This window comes from Poecilia reticulata, chromosome 7 (assembly GCF_904066995.2).
Source record: "Poecilia reticulata chromosome 7, P_reticulata-male-v2, whole genome shotgun sequence".
NCBI classification, from domain to species: Eukaryota; Metazoa; Chordata; class Actinopteri; order Cyprinodontiformes; family Poeciliidae; genus Poecilia; species Poecilia reticulata.
The window spans coordinates 27,620,926-27,644,179 of NC_088836.1; the positions used below are offsets into that span (position 1 = coordinate 27,620,926).

At 39.7% G+C, this 23,254-nt stretch overlaps 2 protein-coding genes and 1 long non-coding RNA gene across 8 annotated transcripts in view; 2 read left to right on the forward strand and 1 right to left on the reverse strand.

The window, feature by feature from the left end:
* Positions 1–15,214, forward strand: part of itga5 (integrin, alpha 5 (fibronectin receptor, alpha polypeptide)) — a 52,669-nt gene extending 37,455 nt beyond the window's left edge. Inside the window, exons 19-30 of the mRNA XM_081609231.1 lie at positions 1,278–1,345; positions 3,518–3,668; positions 3,747–3,839; positions 5,448–5,527; positions 5,632–5,712; positions 5,807–5,912; positions 7,139–7,297; positions 7,821–7,928; positions 11,111–11,224; positions 11,752–11,853; positions 11,934–12,056; positions 12,596–15,214. Coding sequence (XP_081465357.1) covers positions 1,278–1,345; positions 3,518–3,668; positions 3,747–3,839; positions 5,448–5,527; positions 5,632–5,712; positions 5,807–5,912; positions 7,139–7,297; positions 7,821–7,928; positions 11,111–11,224; positions 11,752–11,853; positions 11,934–12,056; positions 12,596–12,679 — 1,269 coding nt within the window. The 3' untranslated portion in view covers positions 12,680–15,214. The remainder of the gene's footprint in view (positions 1–1,277; positions 1,346–3,517; positions 3,669–3,746; positions 3,840–5,447; positions 5,528–5,631; positions 5,713–5,806; positions 5,913–7,138; positions 7,298–7,820; positions 7,929–11,110; positions 11,225–11,751; positions 11,854–11,933; positions 12,057–12,595) is intronic.
* Positions 15,215–15,240: 26 nt separating this feature from the next.
* rapgef3 (Rap guanine nucleotide exchange factor (GEF) 3) overlaps positions 15,241–23,254 on the reverse strand; it is a 32,705-nt gene continuing 24,691 nt past the window's right edge. For 3 of the 4 annotated variants that reach the window (XM_081609233.1, XM_081609234.1, XM_008414474.3), the window contains 17 exons: positions 22,738–22,826; positions 22,578–22,656; positions 22,328–22,478; positions 22,162–22,247; positions 22,025–22,055; positions 21,805–21,880; positions 20,143–20,280; positions 19,360–19,457; positions 19,155–19,280; positions 18,750–18,931; positions 17,310–17,400; positions 17,189–17,239; positions 16,994–17,081; positions 16,836–16,900; positions 16,679–16,733; positions 16,474–16,545; positions 15,241–15,839 (listed from right to left, as the gene is read on the reverse strand). In XM_081609233.1, the coding sequence (XP_081465359.1) occupies positions 15,721–15,839; positions 16,474–16,545; positions 16,679–16,733; positions 16,836–16,900; positions 16,994–17,081; positions 17,189–17,239; positions 17,310–17,400; positions 18,750–18,931; positions 19,155–19,280; positions 19,360–19,457; positions 20,143–20,280; positions 21,805–21,880; positions 22,025–22,055; positions 22,162–22,247; positions 22,328–22,478; positions 22,578–22,656; positions 22,738–22,826 (1,597 nt within the window). In that variant the 3' untranslated portion in view covers positions 15,241–15,720. The remainder of the gene's footprint in view (positions 15,840–16,473; positions 16,546–16,678; positions 16,734–16,835; positions 16,901–16,993; positions 17,082–17,188; positions 17,240–17,309; positions 17,401–18,749; positions 18,932–19,154; positions 19,281–19,359; positions 19,458–20,142; positions 20,281–21,804; positions 21,881–22,024; positions 22,056–22,161; positions 22,248–22,327; positions 22,479–22,577; positions 22,657–22,737; positions 22,827–23,254) is intronic. The other variant, XM_081609232.1, reaches the window with a different exon arrangement.
* Positions 17,899–22,972, forward strand: LOC103467796 (uncharacterized). 3 transcript variants are annotated; one of them, XR_014088278.1, is made up of 5 exons: positions 17,899–18,012; positions 20,033–20,247; positions 22,364–22,474; positions 22,573–22,661; positions 22,744–22,972. It is a non-coding gene; the product is annotated as an uncharacterized LOC103467796 (long non-coding RNA). The 3 variants fall into 3 exon arrangements; XR_014088279.1 differs by lacking the exon at positions 17,899–18,012 and adding an exon at positions 19,604–19,728 and having other exon boundaries at positions 22,367–22,474; XR_014088277.1 differs by lacking the exon at positions 17,899–18,012 and adding an exon at positions 19,605–19,728.

Below are 23,254 nucleotides of genomic sequence, written 5' to 3' on the forward strand. Positions count from 1 at the left end.
GGTCTTAAATTTGTTGTGGCAGGGCCATTTAATCTCGTATGCAGGTAACTAGTTAAGTAGTAAACCTGTGCTAGTTAGCAAGAGCAGATATATATGTATACGTGTGTAATTTATGTAAATGTGTTGATTATAAGCCTTAAATTTGTTGTGGCAGGGCTATTTAATCTCGCGAATACAGGTCACTAGTATACCCTTGCTAGCTAGCAAGGTTAACTAGATAGCACTGTTATATTGGATATTAGCTGCTAATTCTATACATATTTAAATGTATGTATGTATATAAAAATACATTAATTATAGGTCTTCAATTTGTTGTGGCAGGGCCATTTAATCCTATGTATACAGGCTTCTAGCAATATTTGCTAGCTAGCAAGCATATATTAGCGGCTAGTTGTATGTTACATAGATTATATTTTTGCACGTTTGTAAGTCTTAAATTTCGCTCTAATGGTCCTGTAAAGTTCATAAGAAGTTCATAAGAATCTGAGTTGGTGAAACCGTGATAAGCCTGCCTTGCTCTGACAGAAACAGACTAGTCAAGGGTGAGCATGTGGCCAAGTTAGCATAGTGGTTACCATGGTGACCATAATTAGACCCCTCACCCCCCTCCCCCGGATTGCATAATAACAAGAGGGCGCTTTGCTGCCTGTAATTTCTTGTTCATTTCTATTTATTATCCTCATCGTCACAAACATCATCGCACTGTCAGTCGCAGCGGGATGCATTTTTAGCTTCACCCTGCCGCTGCCTTCGCCACACGTTCAGCGGTCGCTCAATCACTCGGCGGCGTTTCTGCTCCCTGCTCGTCTTCCCCTCGGCTGTAATCTCCGGAGCCTCGCCGCTGTTTTCATGTCAACAAAGATATCTTGTGTCTCAGAGCGTCCTCCGAGCCGGAGGATCCCCACCTCCTCTCTATATGATCATACGCGGCGGTTTGCAGGGTGGTGTAGCGTGTGGTTCGCCACACGGAGCTGTGATGTGGGACACGGGTGAGAGCTGGCAGCTGTGCGCTTCGGATCGTCTCCCGCCTGCATGCGCGCTCCCAAGTTGCTACCTGCTCGTTGTTTCCACGCGTGTTTGTCGCGTTGTGGCAGGTGATTCACGGGACTGTCTGAGGTGGAGGAATCCAGGTGTGCTTTGCTTGGTGGACGGCAGACGGGTGGAATGTGTTAGTCATGCTGCGTGTTGCATCCTGTGGCACAAATCCTGTTTACTGATGAGTTGCGTTACTTGCATTGTATTAAAGCATTTTTGTCACTTCTTTGATTGTCTTTCAGGCTCAGATTCTGTTGGACTGCGGAGAAGACAACATTTGCGTTCCTGATTTGAAGCTGGCAGTCCACAGGTAAGTAGACTCGCATCCTCAAGTGAAAGTTTGTATTTCAGAAAATCAATGATAATAGAGCAGTTTGCAAACATATTCAAATTGAGTGAGTGATATCGACATAAAGGCTAATTTACTGATATTTATTGCCTCATAGAAATAAAGTAAACCTGACAATCCTGACAATATGGACAGTTTTAGTTTTTTTCAAAATGTTATTAGAATTTTTTGTGACTAAAGTGAATAAAAATCATATCTTGATAAGAAAATTTATCACAATAAGTGATAAGCGATACAATAAACTCCCCCCCCCCAATTAAAACCCATTGTACTTTAAGAATTTGTCACTTTACAATCACAAGCATCAGTGTGTTTCAGTATATATTTGCGTTAACATTCAGTCCTTTAACTAGGCCATTCTAAAACATGAATATGCTTGGATGTCAACAGTTCTTATCGTAACTCTAGAGCAGATTTTTTTGGTTGTTGTCCTGCTTCAACGTAAATCTTCATCCCAATCTCAACTCTTGGCAACCTTTAACAGTTTTCCTCCAGTTTTTAACTCCATTAATCATTTAATTAACTCTGACAAGCTTCCCTTCTCCTTCTCGTTTCTGTTGGGCGATGTTTCCACTTTTGCGTTATGCTAATCGGATGATGTAGCAGATTTTGCTCTGATCTGACCAGAGCATCTTCTTCCACATGTTCGCTGTCTCCTATGGCCTTTAGCAAACCGCAGAGCTGAACTCTTTCTTATTGCTCCTTTTTTTTTTTTTTTTACCACTTTTCCACAAAAGCAATTTTTGTGGAGGAAAAATTGTCCTGTCATCAGATTGTCTCTCCTAACCTGGGCTTTAGTGATTCATGGTTGTCATGTCTTTCGTGTCAGTTTAGGAAGATTCCCATTGATGGCCAGTCCTCTGATATGTTTAAAGCTCGGTAAATTGTTTAATAATCTAACCCTACGTTGAACTTCTCCACAACTTCATCCCTGACCTCCATACTAGAAGTGGATGGTTCCACAGGATTACATTTGTATAAGATTTTGAAAATCGTTTTTCTTCCCTCCTCTGCTTCGGTGATGTTTGTTGTAACCTGACAGAAGGTGAAAACGTTCAGCGGCTGAGAATGACGTTTTACAGTCACTGTGCCCTGTAAGCCGCGAACAAGGTTTTCATTCTCTGAACTCTTCACTTGTGCAAATCAGACCTTGATCATAAATACAGCTGGTTTTTGTTTCGATTAACATGCCAGAAAGTGAGTTTTAATGGCCGTAACGTTGTACAGTGGTGTCACGACGTTCCATAAAAACAACAAGCACCACTTTTTCTCCTTATAGCAAAAGTGAAGAAGTGTGTTTGGATAGCTGTTTACAAGAGAGCAACCAAAAAATCTGTTTGCATTTTTCTCAAAAATAACTGCCTCCTCGATGATCCCTTCTCTGCTCTGTCATTTTGATCTCACTTTCCTATATTTATCTCCCATCTGCATTCATTTTTTTCCCCCATAGACGTATGGCTGGATGTAATAATCCATTGGCGAGTGTGATTAGTGCTATCAAAATAGTCTCTTGTTGTTTCTGTCCGCTCTGTAGTAAACCATAGAAACCTAATGGTAGTCGGAGCAGCTGACAGAGTGACATTTGAAAGCATTTACCATTCCCTGGGATGGTGTTTTTATTTGCTCTGTAGGAAAATCACGTAACCTGTTGGACGGGGAATCTGTCGCTGAAGCTTTTGGGTTTTTTGGTGTTTTTATTTGTTTGGTTGTCAAAGTGTGATGCCAGTTGGTTGGACTCAGACTACAGTTGACGCTCAGGCTATTATAGGATCAGATGTTTTATTTACGAGAGCAGGCTGTAATTAGAAAAGTTTGTGCTCCCCACTCAAACTCGCACTGCTATAAACAATGGTGAATGGTAAAGGGTGCAGGCGAAAGGCAGGAATGGCAGCTGATTTTTGTTGTGCTGCATGAATGACTTTATTACTACAACATTAAAAAATAATTGACTGTAGAGGGATTCATGGGAGGAATTTATTTGACGCTCGCAAAGCTTCGAATCTCATCTGTAACCAAAAAACTTTAAAAACACGTTGCTTTTTGAAACTCTCATTACTTACGCTAACCTATTTCTTCAGCAAGTTGTGTAATTGAACACGTCAATAATTTTTTTTTCTTCTGCTGGGCCCTCAGCGACAGGAAGGAAGTCTACCTGGGCGATGACAACTCGCTGACCTTAACGTTCAACGCCAGGAACGAGGGAGAGGGAGGGGCGTACGAGGCAGAGCTGTATGTGGCGTTGCCCCCGGAGGCAGATTACAGCGGCATCGCCCGTAATAATGAGGTGAGGAGAACGACCAAATAAACCCTGTAGATTCTCAAACCTTTTTGTGGGTTGAATGTGTCCTCTTTGTTTCTCCAGAGCCTCACCCAACTCACCTGCAGCTACGACACCGAGAACCAGACCCGATACCTCAGCTGTGATCTGGGGAACCCAATGAAGGCCGGTACCAATGTAAGAAGGCTGCTTTTTCTTTTACTGCAGGCTAAAACTAAGTACACCCTCTTTCAGGGTAGAGTATCCAAAAAATGTACTCAAAGTAAGAGCAGCACAACTTCAATATATTTTTACTCAAGTAAAAGTAAAACGTAGCCATTCAAGAAATTACTTATTGGTAAAAAGTATCTGATCAAATTATCAATCATTTAATATTTAAAAATAATCAGATGGGCCAAAATGTAAAATTTAGTGGAAGATAATTACAATAATTCATATAAGCAATAAAAAAATAATAGTTGGGCAAAAGAAAATATTTCCAAATCAGTTTCTTTCAATAAAAAACATATGGATCTTTAACAAAATCTGCAGGTGAGTGTCTGTGTTTTTCATTCGGTGGGTAGAGAATCCAGAAATTTTACTCAAGTACCGGCAGCGATACTTCAAAATAAAATTACTCAAGTAACAGTAGAATGTACATCGCAGTAAAAATATTCCTAGAGGTATTTTTTTCAAAGTTACTGAGGTAGATGTAATTGAGTAAATGTAACTAGTTACTACCCAACTCTGATTACAGATACACCAATCAACATTTTTTCAACATCTACCGAAATCTAAGGCTTGGTATTGGCCAGAACCGATCCGATACAGAAAAAGTTCTGAATTGACTTGGAATGTTTCATTTTCTATGCACAGACAGACATTAATGTACCGGATTAGAAATGTACTTCATAACTCTGCATGAATACGGCACATTTAAATACACCAATATCTTCACGAGCTTGGTCAGACATGTAGAAACAACTTTAATTTGTTCAGTCGGTGTAAAATAAATAATAAAAAACTGACGAAAGCAAAAGATTGACTACCTTGGTCAAACATGAACAAATAAATATTCTTAAAGTACAATTAGAAATGCTGAAGATGATGTGAAATAAATAAAGCATGACGATGCTTTCCGTCTTTGCGTCGTGTTAACATATTTCTGTATACTCGGTACCAAACTAAAGTCCTGCTTCTATGAGTTATCGATCAGGTAATTTGTTTAACAGCATTTGGCCGAATCCATGTTGCGATTTTTACTGTGACTGGAACAAAATGTTACACTTTTTTAAAGGCGTGTTTCATATCGTAGTACATCATAAATTACTATAATACATTGTTTTGGATGGGTGGTGAATGGAACGGGAAAAGTTTTCCTGTGTCCGGAAACGTTGTGACAGGAAGTGGAGAATACATCTGTAACCCAAACGGCCTGCTGGGAAAAGGTGTTAACAACCTGACGCGATTTTAACAGGAAAGCACAGGAAGTGCCAGGGTGGTGACAGTATGACCAAGTTTGGTATGTTTATCGAAGGATCTTCAGGTTTATTACTGATTTATTCAATGCAGACATTTTGTTCCTTTTAATCTTTTAGATTTTTGATCTAGATTATCTTTAAAATTCCTAACCAGGGACTCGCAAAGCGATGGACCACGTCCTTCTGAAAGTAAAGGTTTACTGAGAATCATTTGTGCAGAACTTCACAAATAACAAGGCAATCTGAAATATATTTAGCGTTTTTTTCTGAGGAAAGTCCTGTTCTGAAAGTTCTGATCCTTATATTTAAAATTTTACGTACGCAGCTTTGGGCGGGTCTGCGATTTACGGTGCCTCGTCTGAAGGACACACACAAAACTGTCCAGTTTTACCTCCAGATACGCAGGTACGTTATGAGCATACTGTGTTTCTATAATACTTTCTGATTCAGAGTTAACAGCACAAACCTAATATCTAGCCCAAATGTTGCTTTTTGTGTTATTTTCACAGTAAAAATGAAAATAACTCCCAAAGTGAGGTTGTTTACTACACCCCTGAGGTGGTGGTCCAGGCTGATGTCATTCTGCAGGGGTGAGTTCAGCTGCAGAGATCCTCTCATTTGAACTTCATTCAGTCTCCAGCTCCTCCCTGCACATGCTCTCATCACCCTCCTTCTCTTTTCAAGTGTGTCTCGGCCAGATAAGGTCTTCTTTCCCCCGGCCAACTGGAAAGCGCCCAAGAGCTACGGGGTGGAACAGGACGTCGGGCCGGCCGTGGAACACATTTATGAGGTAATCGGCCAAGCCAAGCGCTTATCTGTGCAGATTGGGTTTGAAAGTAGATTTTATTGTTCATTCCGGAAAAGAAAATGATTGATTGTGCTGCACCACCAAATTAATGGAGATCCATATCAGATATGAATTCTTCAGTAATCAGTTGGGATCTTTCTAGGAGTCGTCAAAGTAAACTTTCACTCAACATTGATCAGCTTCACTGAACTCTAATGGCTCTCTTCATACACGGCCACCTACTGCCTGAAAACTGGCCTCTGTCCCTTTAAGAACTTCTTACCTTTTCTGCATTACAATGCGTCATCATTGCATTGATTATTGCAATTTATAACTGTTCTTCACTGCAAAAACAAAAATTTTACCAAGTATTTTGGTTCTAATTTCTAGTGTAAATATCTTAGTACACTTGAAATAACACAAAAGTAACTTTTCAGCAATAAATGGGAACTTGTTTTAATAATTCCTTAATTTTGATGAAGTACTACTTATGCTGACAGATTATTTGACTTATAACTAGTACTTTTCATCAATATTGAGGAATCACATACTTAAAACTCGCTGAAAAGTTACTTATAAGTTAGTTTGTATACTAAACAACTTGCTCTAGGAACTAAAATAAAATAAAGAGAGAGAAGGACATGGATAAAATAGTTGTAGTGACAGAAATCTAAGAAAACTGAAGATGCTAATGAAGCTAAGTATGCTACCTGACATGGTTCAGGAAGGAAAGTAAGCAATATTACATCTGGAAACTCAAAAAAAGAGATTATTTATCATCAATACCAAGAGATTACATATATACATATATACTATATGTATAGTTCAACTCAAAACTCTTTGCAAAGTGTATGTTTAATAAAATGCAGGGTTTATCCCATTGTATTATAAGCCTGGCGGGCCACCAGGTTTTACTTGTGCCCCCACCAGGCTAAGCATTGATTATTTTTTTATATGTTTGCATTTTTTAAGACTTTATAGTTGGAGTTCAGGTATTAATCTTCCAATCTTTTAAAAACACATAATCGTCAAGTGATATTGTCAAATTCCTGTGAACTTCAAGCATTTTTAACTCAAAAAGATGACGAGTCGCTGGATGAATGACAGCTCTAGCTCCCTCCTCTGGGCTTAGCAGGTTTTCTGGGGGAAACCTTGAAATGAAATAGTTATTTACTCTCAAAGCTCATATTTCCTTTATTTTTTAATTAATTAATGTATTTTTTCCCCAGCTTGTCAACAACGGCCCCAGTCGGATCAGTGGCACCCTGCTGGAGCTGCGCTGCCCTCTCCGCATCCAGGGTCACGATCTCCTTTACCCTCTGGAGTTCTACACAGAAGGTCCCATCAACTGCACCGCGGACAAAAACCTGAACCACCGTAATCTCAAAGTGAGCGTCTCGCATGCGCGCACACACCTCTCCGGGCCCAATGGGGCTAAATTAGAGATCCTCCTGCACCCAGATTCCCAATGTTTTGCCCACATCCACCTCGTCCTCCCAGCTTCCCAGCTCCACCCATGACACTTAACCCACCGCTGCTTTGAAGTTGGAGCCCTTCCCTTCGCTCCCAGAGATCCACCTCACTCATCTTCAGCATGCACCAACACCCCCTTTCCAACTAGTAGCCTTTGGGATTATGTGGGCAAAACATTTCCATGCAGTTGTTTTTGTTTACATTTGAAGTCTTGACAGATGTTGAGCAGGCCTGGGAGGGTGTCATTCATCTTAGCTGTGACCTCATGGTGGATTTCCTTGGAAATGCTTGAGAGTGGAGTCCTCACATGCTTCTGATTAATGGGGAAAAACCTCAGGGTGGTGCTAACATTAGACAATATATTGACAGAAAAAGCAGCGTTCTCCTTTATTGGTGCCTGTAGATAATCAGAGCTTGTGCGTTTGTGTCTTTCTCCAGCTCCAGCGCACATCGACAGAGTCTCCTGTTCTGGCGCTGAAGGCTGATGAGCATCATGTTGAGAGGAGGGACGTCCACAAGAACTCGCTTGCTCATCTGACCAACCTGGTGAGGCACTCATCGGTTTTAGAGATGAAAATCCCAAAGAAATTTCAAACGAGTTTGAGGATTTTCTGCAATTTGTGTTCAAATTTGAAATGAATCCGTATTTTAAATCCAGTTGTGACACACATTTGTGTTGACGTTATTAGGCCTGAGGTGATTAATTGGATTAATTTAGTAATTGATTAATCACTTACTAAAGTATACAAACTCAAAAAATAAAATTTTACTGAAAGAGCAACTCCCTCAGCACTAATTATACCAATATGTACAGAAATATGTGCATTTTGCATTTAAGATAAAAAAAAAACAGCCTTATTTGGTTATGAATATATTCTACTCAGACTCCTCAAGAGCAGTTTTAACTTCAACTGAGTTGAATCCTGTAAAGAAAATCACCTTCTAAGTACATTTTGCTATCCAATTATTAATAGGTTAATCCAAAAATTAATCAACAAATCAGTCCTGCACTGTATTGATATTAAATCAAGCAGAAATGTTAGAAGTATTTCAGTAGCTGGAAATGAATCATTTGCTGCAATGGTCGAGCTTAAAATGTTTATTTTCTTATATTATAAAGGAATTTAATTATATGGTGTGTGTATAATGATGACACTGTTTTAAAGGCTTTAAAAGTGATTATTGTTATTTGCTTTTACATCAAAAATAAACAAACAATTCAAACGCGTCATTAAAAGCCCAAAACTAATTGAACATTCATGTTGATAAGTGGATGCAAACCCCTGACTGGCTTTGCATGCTTGACTCTGGGGACTGGATAATTAAATTATGAAGCCATTAAAAAGGAGGGGTCAGAGGTCACATATTGGTCCCGTTGTGGCAATTAACATTAAAGACCCTTCAGTCGCTGGCTGGGCAGTGAAACGCTGTGCAGACACGGACATGGGGCGGGACTTTGGCCTCAGATGCACCACTTCCCTCGTCCGTTTATTGGCTCTGGGTGTTCTGACCCGCTGCACACTGGTCCTATTGATCCATGGAGCTGCTGGCCTTATCTGTGGACAGGGACCGCTCTTTGTCTGCCCACCAGGCTCTTCGGACTGTGTTTGTTTTTAAGGCTTGTTCAGTGACACTTGAATGTGAAGGAGCCCTCTCTTCAGCTCCCTCTGAGCAGTCGTGTCTGTGGAGGTTATGATGCACAGAGGGCTGATTATAGCTGACCTCATCATAAAAAGGCTTTTAAAAATCAGTTTGACTTGGTTTGAAGTCTGTTGTTTTGATGGACACTGGTTCTGAATGCTTGGTGATGATTGGCTCATTAGTTAATACTAATACCCAGATTTTTAAAAGCAAATGCAATCTGTAGAAATGCAGTCAGTCTGACTGGTTGATGTCTGTGCTGCAGTTTAGTGAACCGGTTTCCATTTAACAGATTAAAAGTAAATGAAATATGTAGTGGTAAAGATGCAGAAGAGGAACGTCGTGAAAATCGCAATTCGACATTACAAGTTTCCTTAGAGCAGTAAAGAAGAACTATGCAATACTTGGTATTGGAGATGAATTGTGATGTATGTTTTTCAATTATTGTCCTGCTGGGACGTTCAGTTGTGTCCAATTTCCAGTCAATCCAAACATGTGGGTGTTTTTGTACTTCTTAATTTGTACATCCAGCTCCTCTGACATGATGCTGCCACCACCATGTCTGATAATTCTTAGATTTGAAAGCCTCACCTTGCCTCCTCTAAAATTATTGTTGTCAATTCTGCAAGTTTCAAAAGTGTGACAGAAGTGTATTTTAAAGATTACAGTTGAAGACCGACTTCTGTCTTGTTGTTTGTTAATCGGTTCACCAATTGCAGTTTTCGGGTCGATCACCGATTACCAACCTGCAGATTCTGATTTTAGCCGACACCAGTTTTTTTCAATGTTTTTGTCTGAAATGTTGCTCAGTATAAGAAGAAAGTTGCTGAATTGGCAACAGTAGGATCACTATTGTTAACTCTAAATGTGCAGCCATGACCTAGTGGGCCGGTCTGTCAGTCAAACATTTCTAACAGCAGAAAAGAGAAGGACCGTGGTTGATTCTTACATCTTTGCTGCGGTAGATAAGATCAGTGGACAAGATCTGCTTCACATGTGAAAATTGGCCGATCACCGATCTCCCAAAATTAAGGAAATTGGCACAGATAAATCGGTGTCAGCCTTGTAAAACAATTTCCGCACAGTACTTTAAATCAGCTTTCTAAATTCCTCTCCAATCAGACACTGGAGCCATTAATGGGCTATTTTAATACACCCAGAGTGCAGCTTATCTCTGTCTGCTGGCTGTCAAGATAATGAGTAAAATAGCAGAGGGATGTTTCCTGAAACTTGGCGAACAGACGAGCCAAAGGAAGTGTCTTGGTAAACTGATTTGGATCGAGAGACGGGGCGGTGGAGGGCCGTGTTTTCAGGGTGTCACTTTGTTTCTGCATACAGCAGGACTGATGTCAGCTCCAAATCTTTTTCTATTACGTTACGGGGACACCACAAACCTCTCGTGCATTATCCCATCGTGAGGAATTTGTGAAATGTAGCTTCAGGACGACCTTAATTGTTGCTGTATTTTCTCAGACCTGTGTGGCCCTGCGGCCTCAGGCATGCAGCAGTTCCACCAGGAGGAAGCCAACTGATCTGTTCCCTGTCTGTTTCAATACTCATTAAGTCTGTCTAAGACTCAGACTAAAGGAACTGGGCGGTTGCACTCTTCTTTTCTTGGGTTTTCCCTCCTTGGTGTAATAAGTAAACTAATGCTTTCCTGCAGGAAACCCAGTGAAACCCACGAGAGCGGGGGTGGTCTCGCTTTAGCACTGGCACTAAAGGACAGTGTGTGCATGTTGTAAAATGTTAAAGCTGCATTATTGAGACCTAATAAAGATGTGTATTCTACAGTCTTGAGAAAAATGGGCCGGGTTTAGTGGTTGGGCAATAATGTGGCAAGTTGTGCATGCTGCATTTTTACAGTCTCATGACATTCCTTCAGTCTAATTCGAAGCAGGCGTGGAATTGGGATAATAACATTGGGCTCTTTGTTACGTTTACGTGTCCTGAAGCATTTTGACCGTGTTTGTTTTCAGTTTTGCCTTATAAAATCTCACCTGCATTTGCTTTAGCTTGCTCTGTTGTGGCATACGTTTGTGGAGATTATGTTTTCACTACAACATTCTCTTCTGTTTTTTTCCCCATAGTCTTGCTCTAATGCGGACTGCTGGACGCTCCAGTGCAACGTGGGTCTGCTGGAGAAGGGAACCACTGCCATCCTGAAAATGCGCTCGCGCGTCTGGGCCGAGACCTTCACTGAGGTTAGTGGGAGAACAACCTTGCCATTCAAGCTGCCTTCCTCATACATGGACATGTGTTTCCACCAGAGGAAAGAGCTACAAAATACTTCCCCCTAGTGCTTGTGTATTTTCTCATGTCAGGCTTTGGCAGGATCTAAGAAGGAAAAAAAAAACGTGAAAACCTCTGTACCACATTTTGTTTGTGCACACTTGGCCTTTATAACGGTTCTGGATCAGCTGCCACTCTGACTGGAATCACATATTTGCCTCAGGAAACAAAACTGTTGCTTTGTGGAACTCCAGATTGCTGTAACAACAGTTTCCTTTTGTTATTCTTGGCCATCATGTCTATTCTGCAGTCATGTATTCATCACCCACTTCACACACCAACATGGAAGATGTGTGATGTATTGGAAAATCAGTGTCTGTTAGATAGATGTGGTACTGAAGAGGTTTCATTTCCCCATGGTCTGTGTCACCACCTGGTGTAGATTTTATGTACTTCATGCATTTTCAATATATATATATATATTTTTTATATTTTTCAGAAAGCTTACAAGCAATATGTAATGGAGTGTCTGGGCAGGTTCAACGTGAAGAAGATGCCATATGCCATCCTACCCAAGCACTACCCAAGTGGTCAGAAAAAGGTACTTGCTGTCTTTTAACAGGTTGCTGGATTATCGTAGCTGGATTACTGTAAGCTGAGGAACGGTGTCGTCATCCACAGGTGGTGACCCCGGTGGTTTGGAACAAGCCAGATATTGAGAACTCGGTGCCTCTGTGGATCATCGTCTTGGCCATCCTGGCCGGTTTACTGCTGCTGGCTCTTCTCATCTACGTCCTTTACAGGGTGAGTGGAGCAGTTCAGCTAAAAGAGTTTAAAACGTCACTGCTGCTGGTAAGAGAGAAAGCATATTACATCATGTACGCAGTTTCCCTTTCATTTGTGTTTGGGCTTGTAGCATGTAGTTGTATTAAATAACCATGAGGTTTTCAACTTGGTTCAGTTCAGCAGGCTCTAAATTATTTTTATTTATTTATTAAAACAAGAGTTTTCTTATTTTAATGAGTTTTGCATTTTGCTACAAGTCTTTTCATTTAAACAAGATACTGGTCCTGAATTTATTTCCAAGCTCTAACATTTAAACGCTGCTGTAAACATTCGTTAAATAACAAAGTCAAAGGGAATGGAAGCAGCTGGAAATCCCACTTTTACACAGATATCCCCATTCTTTGACGTGTCAGAAAATTTCTTTGACTGTTCCCACTTTATCTACGTCTTTCGTGTCTAAAATAAGATCACATTTAAAGAACCCGCATATAAACTGATGAGGGTTATGTTTGCATCTTATTCCTGCATATTTGATTTTCGTTTTGTTTTCCTTGCAGCTTGGCTTCTTCAAGCGTTCTCTACCTTACGGCACAGCCATGGAAAAAGCCCAACTCAAACCACAGGCTGCCTCTGAGGCCTAACTGATGGGCTGAGGTACCAGAACCACCACATCTGGCCAAATGATTGCAAAGGAGAGAATCACAACGGAACATGTGGCGTGGATCAGAGAGACTACTGGAACTCCGCTGTGCTGCACTAGAGGAAGACAAAAACCCGAGGATCTACAAGCCAAATGAATGTTTTTTTTTATATTTATATCTTTGTTTTTAACCCTGTTGGGATTGTCGTCAAATAGAACTGATCTCTGTGCCTAGAAACAAATTTTAGATCATCCAGCAAAAAGAAGCACACAGGTTGCCATTATCCTGTTCATGCAGGAACAAGTTGGGTTTACTTTTACAGACGCCTGCGATGATCTGCTTCATATTGGTGCTAATGATTGAACACGTTTCCCGTCTCTAACAGGAAACAACCGAAGATTGTGGTTTTTTTTTTTTTTTTCAGCTTTCAGGTTAAAAACTGATTTGCAGCAAATACGGTAGCCGGTTTAAGAGCTAAGATGAAATGTTTGACCCTGATATTTACGCCTGTGTGAGCTGTTGTCGCTTTCCAGCCCGCCGCCACTATGCAACCCCTGAACAGGAGAAGCGGGTATTAAAAATGCTTTAGATGGATGTTTTTCAGCTGTTTCTGGAAATGATCACTTTCTGCCTCAGGTTGGTGGACAGTGTTTTTTTTTTTTTTTTGCACTCAAAGGAAATCTACTGATATTTTTCAAATACACCAAAGACTGACTGAGCTTCCTTTGAGATTTGACTTTGACTCCTACTGATCACTTCGTCCAAGTCTTGTGCGTGTTGTTCTCAGCGTCAGCGCAGCGCCGCTAGCCAGCTGGGTCCGCCACAGACTTGTTGAACCTCATGTCGAAGCAGCGCGGCGCTTCCTGTCAGAAAGTGGTGCTCTCCTGTCTTTTCTGATGCTTAAAGGGGGAAAGAAGCACACAGAGATGTCGGCCGTGGTAGCATGATGAAAACGGACAGAGACGGGACAGGCAGCAATGATGTAGCCTTGACAGGAGGCTGAAGAACGAAAGATCCTTTGTCAGTGATGCTGAATGAGATACTGTATTTTATTTTGTTTTTTTTTGGTGAGTAAAATGAATGAGACGCAGCTGACATCATCCCACTACCAAAAAGGCTACAGGGACTGAACAATAAGTCATTGTATTTGCTTCTTTTATATGCAGGTGCATCTGAATAAATGAAAATATCAGCAAAAAGAGCATTTATTTCAGTAATTTGGCTCAAAAAGTAATGGGGAATTTTAAGAGTTCTTGATCTGTTTTTCCTTCCACTTAACTTTCCGTTAATATGTGTACATGCAATACTGGAGAGTGTTTGTGTGTGATGTTGCCACAACATAACATATTCCTCCAATAATAATCTATTTATTAATCTCATGTGATTTTCTGAGCTTGAGTGTTGATTTTTATGCCTTTGAAGCCACAATCATCAAAAATGAACAGAATGAAGTGCTATAAAATGTATTTTTCTTTCAATATTTGAAATAAGTAAATTAACTGGGTGATATTCAAATTTATTAAGATGCACCTCTACTCACGTTTTTGTGCCTTAATGTAAATACTTCATGCCTGTGGGTTAGCGTTAGGGTTGCTTGCGTGTGACTCCATGTGTTCATGGATCCGTGTGAATGATGTATTTAAGTTCTTTTGTTTCGAGTGTGTCTGGTTTTTACCTTTCCTGCCGCCTAGTCCTTTGTAGCCTGAGATAATTGAGGTCAGAGTTTTTCGTTAATATTAAACCCAACAGCAAAAATACCTCAAACAAAGGGATAACAACTAGGCACTGGGAACTACACAATGGTTGGAAGTGCAATATTTATATTCACTCTTTTTGATGTATCACTGCTTTTATTTGATGTTTGTTTTAAACCAGAAGGTGTAGACTAAATCTCCTGTTGGTTTTGGGTTTTTTTCTTGCTTTCTCACTGCGAGCAGAGTGGAATCTAAAAAAAAAGACTTTCCCCAACTCCAGATATACTCATCCTCACTTCACTGGACTGCTCTGAACTGCCTTCACTGTCTCACAGGTTTATATTACACAGATTGATGCTGAAACAAAGCCACGAAGCATGTTCAGTAGTTACAGGTTCTGCTTTTGCAGCTGTTCAACCTTTTTAGTTGACACGTGTTGTGCACATTTTTCCTCCACCTGCCTCCTAAAACATCCGATCAGCGGATGATTTGCGTCCACCTGGACGAGAAATAACCCCATTTAGTTATGGATTTAAATCCTTTTTCTGATATTTTCTCTTCCCTTAAATTTGCCAACAGGACCATTCTACTTTTTCCTCCATTGTTACATCAGGAGAAGGCACTGGTAATTATTTTCTCTTTTTTTAATGTCTTCATCCACTTTTTCTCTCCAGGACTTTCTAAAAGAAGCTGTACATATTTGTGACAAGGAGAGTTTTGACTGATTGAGAAATTTCTCACCCCATATTGGGGAGACTTTTTTTTGTGCCAGGTGGAAGGTCTGTTTTTACCTGCTTTGGTTTGTACTTTAAATAATAAAAAAAAAATCTCCTTTTTACCATTTTTTGTGTCCTCATTGACTATGCATAACTTGGAAAATAATTTATTTAGAAAACATCATATGAAAGCATGTGAATGTTTGGCGTTGTTGCCAAAAATGTATAATACAATATATTACTTTAAAAGTGAAAACGGAAGTGCTCAGAAAAGTCAAAGATGGTATTTGTGGCACAAATGTTTAACATGTGTTGTATGAATGCAGCTTACAATGTGTCGTATAAAAAAATTTAACATTTACAGCACATATAGAGCAGCATTTTTACATGTTGATACGAAGCCTTTTGGGGCGGATGTAAGGCTTGCTTGGTAAAAACATTCCCAGCTGTCCTGTTGTTCAGCACTGACGTCATTCCTGTGCATGCTGCACATTTTCACTTCATGCTGTGAACTGCAGAAACATCCATCCTACTCAGGTGACTGTAAAAGTTCAGAAAATCCTTGCAGCCCAGTTTGCACTTCTGATTTTGATGTAAAGCTCCAGTATTTGTCCGTCCGGAGGCGGATGTCCTAGCATTCGATTGTTCTCGACAGCTGGGTGAGCTTCCGCTGGTTGTCGATCACCTTCAGGGTTTGAATGTAGTGTCGGATGTTGCTGGGAGAGCGGAGAGGGAAGGCATGGTCTGAATCTGGGCGAGAAAGAGAGAGGGGAAATTAACAGCTGCATGTTAGAAATGTAAACGCAGAAAAAAATGGGCTTTTAAAGCTACAGCATGTAACTTTATAAAAAAAAAAGTTTTTTACTTATTTGTTGAAACGAGACACAATCTGTGGAAACAAATTGCTCCTCTGCCTTTTCCCTGCTGTCTCCAGAAATGCAAAGCTCCTGGTCAGAAACAACCAATCAGAGCTAGGAGGGTCTTAGCGGTGTCAATCAAGCTCATCCACACCTTGCCAACCATGAATGCTCATGCTAGATAGCATGGTCACCAATGATGGAAAATAAACAGTTTTCCTGCAACGATAAGCTGTTTATCATTTGCAAATTGAGTAGCAAGTACATGAGCATTATCGAGAGCGCTAAGATCTTCCTCCTGGCTCTGATTGGTTGCTTCTGACTGAGAGCTTTGTATTTCTGGAGACAGCAGGAAAAAGACAAGAGGAACTGGAATTTTTTTTTTACTGATTATCTGTCTCTTACTATACTGTCGTGGCATAGCAAAAGTTTTAACAAATATGCATAAAAAAAACCCCCAAACATATTGTTTATATAAGTTACATACTGTGGCTTCAAGTCATGACTACAAAAAGAACATAGCTTACACGTAGACAATCGAGTAGCCGGCCCATCCAGAAACATGCGATCAGCCAGGCCCCTCTGTGGCGATGAAGGCACTGCAGAACAGCAAGAGAATAAAACAAAGTGGATAAAACAAAGTGGATCCCTGCAGTGCAGCTGAAACATGCATATGCCCGTCCTCAGAATGGTGGACTGTTGTTTACGCGACGGCATCCATGGTTCACTTACCGTAAGGTTGGCTTCTGCAACCTCGTACAATTTTAACTGTCTTGGCAAGCATTCGCTAGGACAAGAAAGAGATTAAACATTTCAGTTCCCACAGTTTTACAAAAATGTTTCATTGAATACAATTAGGCCAAAAAGTGAGCAAAAAATAATTCTGTACCATTTTCTCAAAATTCACCAGTTTGTCAACATAGTTTGGGTTGCCTTCATGGATGAATGTCATGTCTGTGCAAAAAAACCCAGAAGGGATTTGGTATTTTAAAAATTCAGAGAAAGATGTCTACTGATTTCTGAAGCTGACTGTTGGTGCTTCTTTACCTTTCAGCAGCAGAGGCATGAAGGGAATGTAAGGAGGACTGAGTTTGGCCACGGCCAGGCGGTAGGCCCTGTGGTTGCGTGAAGGATCCTGACAGAACCAGAGAAAGCATCAACACCAGCATGTCCTACACTCTCACTCACTAATCTAAACAATGCAACAAAATAAGAGATATGAGAGTTTGTGGTGAGAATTACCATCAGTCGCTCATAAGCACAGTAGATTCTTTTAGTTTTGCTCGGTATTCTCTGCAAGGTAAAGTAAAAAGTAGTGTAAAAAATTAGAACAATGTGATATTATATTATCATGTCTGCTCACCTCCCAGGTCTTGTAAAGCCTCTGCACAGCACTGTTGCTCAGACCAAACATCACAGCGAAAAATGAGTTGAGATTCCTCTGCTCTTTTAACCTGGAGATGAATATATGTTTAGAAAACCAGGTTGTTTTTAAAATGTGTGAAATACTGCTGTAAAGAGTTTAGCAATTACACAAAAACACGGTGCGAACCAAAGGTTGATATCAGAAAAGTGGAAAAAAGCTGTAATTTCCTGTTTCCTTTGATAAAAATGAATGTTTTAAAATGGGGGGATTTGATTCTGGCAACAGACACAAAATTGGGGATGTTTTCAACTTTCATTTAGCAGAGACAGTGAAAAATATGTAAAAATGAACTACTTACAGCTAAAATTGTTGATCCTTCCTAGACAACCTCCTAATGTTTCTCAAAATAGGGCAAGAAAAATGTTTCCATGTTTCCTGATCAAAGTGCCAAATATGGTTAGAAATCTAAGTAAAGCTCCTCTTTGCTCAATGCTTTTGGGATTGTCCATCGTTTTCAACTTCTGATATTAAAGTATAAGAATGTATTCACCAACTCCACTCAACTGGCACGCACCTTGAAAAGAATCAAGCGCACCCAACCCTTTCACTGCTCGAGCTCAGCCAACTCCTTACCTGGCTCACCTGTGCTCACATAACGGTCTCTTGAGACAAAGAACCTCAGCTGAAAGCTTCTTCAAAGGTAGGAAATGGACACTAGTCACCGTTTACATGACTCAGACTGAATTCAGAAGAACAAGATAGATTTATTGTTTGATGCAATGTTTTTATTAGTTCCACTGTTTGAAACATAATTTATTCTCTCCTGTCTGTCGTAGGCTTTCAACTTGTTCATATGCTGCTGCTGCTGAGATTAATCTAAAGAAAAGATGGATAAAAGATGGATAAAAGAAATCACTGAGGGGGAAGATTAATGCTAACTGCTAACTTTGGAGGAAAAAAGCATTTTTCCATGTTTAGGCAAAAGCTGAGGAGGCTTAAGAGAGTAAAAAACTTGACAATTGTGATGCATTGTTTAATAGATGATCTTAAGGAATATTCAGTACAGTAAATTAAAACACTTTGTGCAGTATGCACAAAGTTTAAAAGTAAGTAAAACTGCTCTCCCATTGTATCTTGTCTTGCGTTTTGTTGTGTTGAAAAATTATTATCCCACTTATGGATGTTATTTTGCTTATTTTAGAGTCAGTGTTTCACCTCCAGTCAATATCTGACTCTAAAAACAGATTAACATCCATTAGCTGTTGGTGTGCTTTTATTTTATACTGATAGTTTAAAACTCATAGCTGGGCAAAAGAATAAAAACAAAACAAAAGAGACGGGGGTAAATAAGTGAAGCAATAATTCTATTGAAACAAACTGATGAATTGACCATTAAGTTTGAAATAAAAAGACAAATCAGCTTTCTTGTCTTCTTACACTGAGGCGATTTTGATGAACTTCTTGAGCAGAATGGCCCGTTTGACCAGATCCTCGCAGAGGCACAGCTCAGTCACCACCCAGTACTGGACCACGTTAAAGTGGCGCACAAACCGCTCCAGGTTGGCCGTGGTGGCACCTGGGAATTTATGGCGACCAAATATGTAGTAGACGAGCTCCACCTGCAGAAACAGGGGCACCGCGTCAACACCACGTAAAAAATACAACAGCCTTGAAGTGACTGACAGAAGAGCTGCTTAGAGCGGAGGATGTGATGGCACAGGTTGTTTTACTTGTTATAGCAACCAACTGGGTGGTAAACAATCTTTACTCCTTTGTTCTTCAGTAAGTGGTTTATATTGTCTCGTGAAATGCGATATTTTGTCCAGAAATGTGGGATGTTACCTCATGCATGGCAGTAAACAGTTCCCAGTCGTAGTTGGTCAGTTCTGTGGCGATGTCTTTGGAGCTCATCTGCTCAATCAGGTCAGTCGTTGCCTGTTCTGGGCCCTGCTGGTCCTTCAGCGGCCGCTGTACCAACAGAAGAGCATAATTGTTGGGACTTTTCTAAGAAACTGTATGAAATATGCAGAAGACAAACATTCCTCACCAGCTGTTCCACGTCGCTGCTTGTACAGATGAACAGTCTCTCATTGAGGCCCAGAGCAGTGTAGACTGCAGTGGCATCCAGCTTTAACTGCGCTCTATCTGTAAGAAAAATTACATATACACCAAAATCCTCACCATTTATTATTATTTATGCACGGTGTGTATATGTAACGGGGTTTTATTTTAACTGTAATATAGATGTGAAGTTTGTCAAAATGTAATTTATTCTTTGAATTTATTTTGTTCAGTCAAGTTGTTTCTCCAAACATTTGTTGGTGTTTTAAGTTGCTGCTCTTGACAGTTGGTGGTTACTATAGAAACCGGTAACTGACAGCCCCGCCCTCTTTTCCTGTTGCCGTCGGTAACTGTGGTATGTACTAGAATCGGCTCAGTTTTCTTTACAAAGTATTATATTTTAACGTATATATTAGACACATTTTACAGTGTTTCATGAGTAATTTTGCTATGTTTTGTATGTGTTATTATTAATGTCGACCATTTTAGCCATGTTTAACTTTACAACTGCTAACTGGTGCTAACTGCTCATTGGGAGCTGTTGCTTTGTAGTTGGTTTAGGGTTATTCATTGTATTTTATTTAATGTTTAGGGGCAGAAGCAGCTGGACTGATGTTAACCACCAACTTCACTTTCTCTTTTCTTACAATTAAATCCAGTGAACTTGAATGTGTCTGTTGTGAAGTCAACCAACCTACCGGACCTGAGACGAATATAAGAAGGGTTAAAGTTTCTACAACTGTAGGAAAAGCGTAAAAGCGAGGCCCACCTCCACTGGAGTTCATTTTGACCAGAACATGATCTCCATCTGCTTTGACTATTGCCGACATCACCTCTTGAACAGATGAGCTTACAGGGAGCATCAAGGAGAGAGGTTTGCTGTCTGCCTTGTAAATCTCATATAACACTGAAGAGAGAGGAAAAACAAAATGAAACGTCAACATTTTCTCATTTAATGCTGCAGAAACAAAATCTTCAGTGATTTTTTAATATTAAGTTTTTCACTTATAACTTGGCATTTTCCCCATGTTTGAAATTAAATAATCTTCCAGTGGAACTAGTTCATTTTATCAATAATAAGCGATTATTGACTTAAAACAATCTCTTATATGTTGATGAAAAGTTACTTGTCCAGTGGACTAAGATATTTGCACTAGAAACTAGACGAAAAATACTTGATAGGATTTTATTTTTGCAATGCAACTTGAATCAGTTAAATTTTCTCTACGCAACCTAAAGTGTATTAGAGAGAAATGCACATAAGTAAAAATAGACTGTTACCTAAACAAATCATGAATAAATGAAGGATGCATGATGAAGCAGTTAAAAAAGATTATTATAGGAAAGTAATGGGTATTAAAAGATGTTTTGCAAAAAATGGCTTTTTCAAAGATATACTTTTTAGCAATATTTTGTATTCAAAAACATGTTAATTATGTTATCTAAGGTATCTACTCAACATGCCAACATATTATTTAGTAAAAAGTGTGATGGTTTCAGAATTCTTGTACAAATAAAAGCAAAATAATTTAATTTCTTCCACCTATAAACCTTTCACATTATTGACACTCCTGGTAAAGACTAAAAAAAGACTTAACATAGCTATGGAGACTTTAACACTTAAAGATGACATTCAGTTCTCAAACAGTAAGTTTGGTGATTCTCAGGGTGAGTGATTATAAATATAAACTTGATTTTTGTGTGTAGATTTGTTTGTTAATGTTTAAGCTTTCTTTACTGCTTTGCCTGTAGCTTTTTACAGATTTAGGTGAAAAACTATTCTCTTGTAGCTATTCCATAACTTATGAAGATCAACATATCTCTAGCCTAAAACTGTTTTTCTTATTTTGAAGGTTGGGTAAGAGTTGGGCCTTTGTGTCCCGTCATGTTTCTACCCAAATAAACAGGATTTTTTTTTTATTTGCTACTGCAGTAAAATATCTTGTCAATATATTTGAGGAGGGCACACACAATGATGCCCCCGGTAGACGAGCCATTTCTGGATATTTTTGTTGGACCCTATTTGAGCCACTAGGTGTCACTGTTCCGGTGCATTTAAGATAGAAACGTAAACGTAATGGGTGTTGCCCGCTCACTACTGTTGACAAAGGATATTTGTTGGAACATGTTTAGTTGCACATATGAACTGGTATATTAATCTCTGCATATCTGATGGGTGAAAAACTATTAGAACAACATTTGCGCTATTATGTCAAAATAAAAGGATGCAATCAGAGTGCATAAATAATCTCTCAAACATAGTTTTGCTTTTCTTATTTAATGCAAATCGATAACGAGTGTGGACATCTTGGAAGCTTATTTTAAAACCTTTCAGTTACATGAATAAAACAGTCGATGTATGAATGTGTTACATTCTCCCTGATTTACTAATTGATTGGTTTGTTTGTTTAAGATCCAGAACATTGCACACCTTTATCCTGTGCTTTGATTGGCTGCAGCCTCCCAACTGGCTCCTCACAGCTCGGAAACCAATCAAACTGCTGATTCTGCAACAAAATGACTCGGAGATCAGTGAGAGAAGAGATATTTTGAAATTAAAGTGTATTAATGAGTGCGTTAGTGCTTTTCTAGTCATACTGGCCATTCAATCACTAGACAACAAAAGGCATCGATTATAAATAAAAACTCACCCTGCTCAGTGACTGATAGCCGTTCTCCATCCTGTCAGGTTATAAAACAAAGTTAAAAATTGTGTTCCATAGCATTATTTAGTGTTCATGAATTAATTTATTGCAAAAAGAGCAGGAACTAAGCGAAAAATATTTACACTTTTGTTCTCCTTCTTTCCCTAAACTGCTCCTTCAGGATGCTGGACAATCGATAATCAGCTGCAACCTCCTTTTTCAGTCTCTGCTTGAGCCAAGAAGAAAAACGAGCAGGAGAATTATTCAAGTTTTATATCTCATTGTATTTAATGAAGATCAGTTTCTCACCTCCAGAAAGTCCCCAACTTCTGGGTCTTCTTTCAGCAGAAGGCCGTACAGCGCCACCCACTGGGCAATCAGCTTCACTACCTTCTGTTTGGTGTTGAAGATGTAAGCAGTCTTCTCCTGATCTGAGCCTTTGGACAACTCTGCCTGGTAAGTGCAAAGATGGTTAAGGGTCTAACACATTCAGCAGATGTTATAATTTTCTGCAGCACTCTCCAAAGTGTGAGTAAACTGAAAACATTGGTCAGGATATTGATGCTGCAGAGCTGAGCACAGCTGGCTGGACGGCATGAAGACTTTATGTGTGAGCAGGAAGTCGCTCACGCAGGGATCTGAGGTGAGATGATCAGTTAGTCAGCTGTATCTGATCGTCTGGACAAACAGAAAACCATGGGGATGTGGTTTCCTCTCACCTATAGGATCGTTCCCATTGGAATCCAGCTTCAGTGTGTCCAGGAGATGTTCCAGGATTTTTTCAGGAGTTCCCGACATAACTGTGTATCTGCAACAGAAAGGAAAGGAAGAAAACGTCTTTAATGCCTTGCACTGCTTCATTGTGCTGCCGTGGGGTTAACCAGGGTCTTTATGTGTCATATTACAGTTTTAAAATTCTGAATGACATCTAGTTAAAATATTTTTTTCAATTCATGCTGTAGGGAACATTGCTTTTTCATAAAAGCACTGAAAGAAAAAATCCTGTTGGGTTTCTGGTGTGTGTATTTGGGTAGATGACATCACAAAAGGCACACAAGCTTTCATTAGAGGACATTATGGTGGGTCAGCAGCTTTTGACATATTGTACACTGACAGCATTTACCTCAAGTCAGGATGAAATGACTGAGTGGTGCAACTAAAGCAAACATTAAATTATTATTTTTATCAATATAAAACAAGAAAAATACAAATGATGTACTCAAATCAGCCACTCTG